General features: G+C 45.7%; 1 protein-coding gene across 1 annotated transcript in view; it reads right to left on the bottom strand.

Moving 5' to 3' along the window:
• Positions 1-266, bottom strand: part of NFIA (nuclear factor I/A) — a 621,436-nt gene extending 621,170 nt beyond the window's left edge. Inside the window, exon 1 of the mRNA XM_011973872.1 lies at positions 171-266. Within this exon, the coding sequence (XP_011829262.1) occupies positions 171-266 (96 nt within the window). The remainder of the gene's footprint in view (positions 1-170) is intronic.
• Between the last annotated feature and the right edge of the window lie 224 nt (positions 267-490).

Below are 490 nucleotides of genomic sequence, written 5' to 3'. Positions count from 1 at the left end.
GAGAGGATGGCAAGAGGCAGCAGTGTGAGGCTGCCTCACTGAATAGTGTGAAAAAAATCAAATGTGAGTTTGATGAATGTGAGGTCTGGGACATTGGGCGACAGAGGGAGGGTCAGTAGAAAAAAAAAAAAAAAAAAAAAAAAAAAAAGCAGCCCCGGCTGCCAACTCACCATCCACCAAGTTCTGGCCGAGATGTCGTAGCAGAGCTGCCATTTGATGGAGCCGTCGGAAGCTTTCCCTGCCATTACGCTGTCAGCAAGCTTCATCTGATGCTAACTCACGGGAGATAAGACACCTAATTGAGAAAACATTTGCAGTGGCATGTGGGGCAACATGTAGTCCGGTCCATACCATATGGAATCATGGGTAAAAAAAAAATCTCCTTGACAATGAACCAATCTCTCACAGACCCAGTGGCAAGGTGAAGTGGAGATGAAAAGTCTTCTGCTCCTAGCACTGTCTTCTCCTCTCTCCTTTTTAAAAAACAAGC

Source organism: Mandrillus leucophaeus, unplaced genomic scaffold (assembly GCF_000951045.1).
Source record: "Mandrillus leucophaeus isolate KB7577 unplaced genomic scaffold, Mleu.le_1.0 Scaffold14, whole genome shotgun sequence".
Lineage (NCBI taxonomy): Eukaryota > Metazoa > Chordata > Mammalia > Primates > Cercopithecidae > Mandrillus > Mandrillus leucophaeus.
This window is presented reverse-complemented; position numbering and strand designations above follow the sequence as displayed.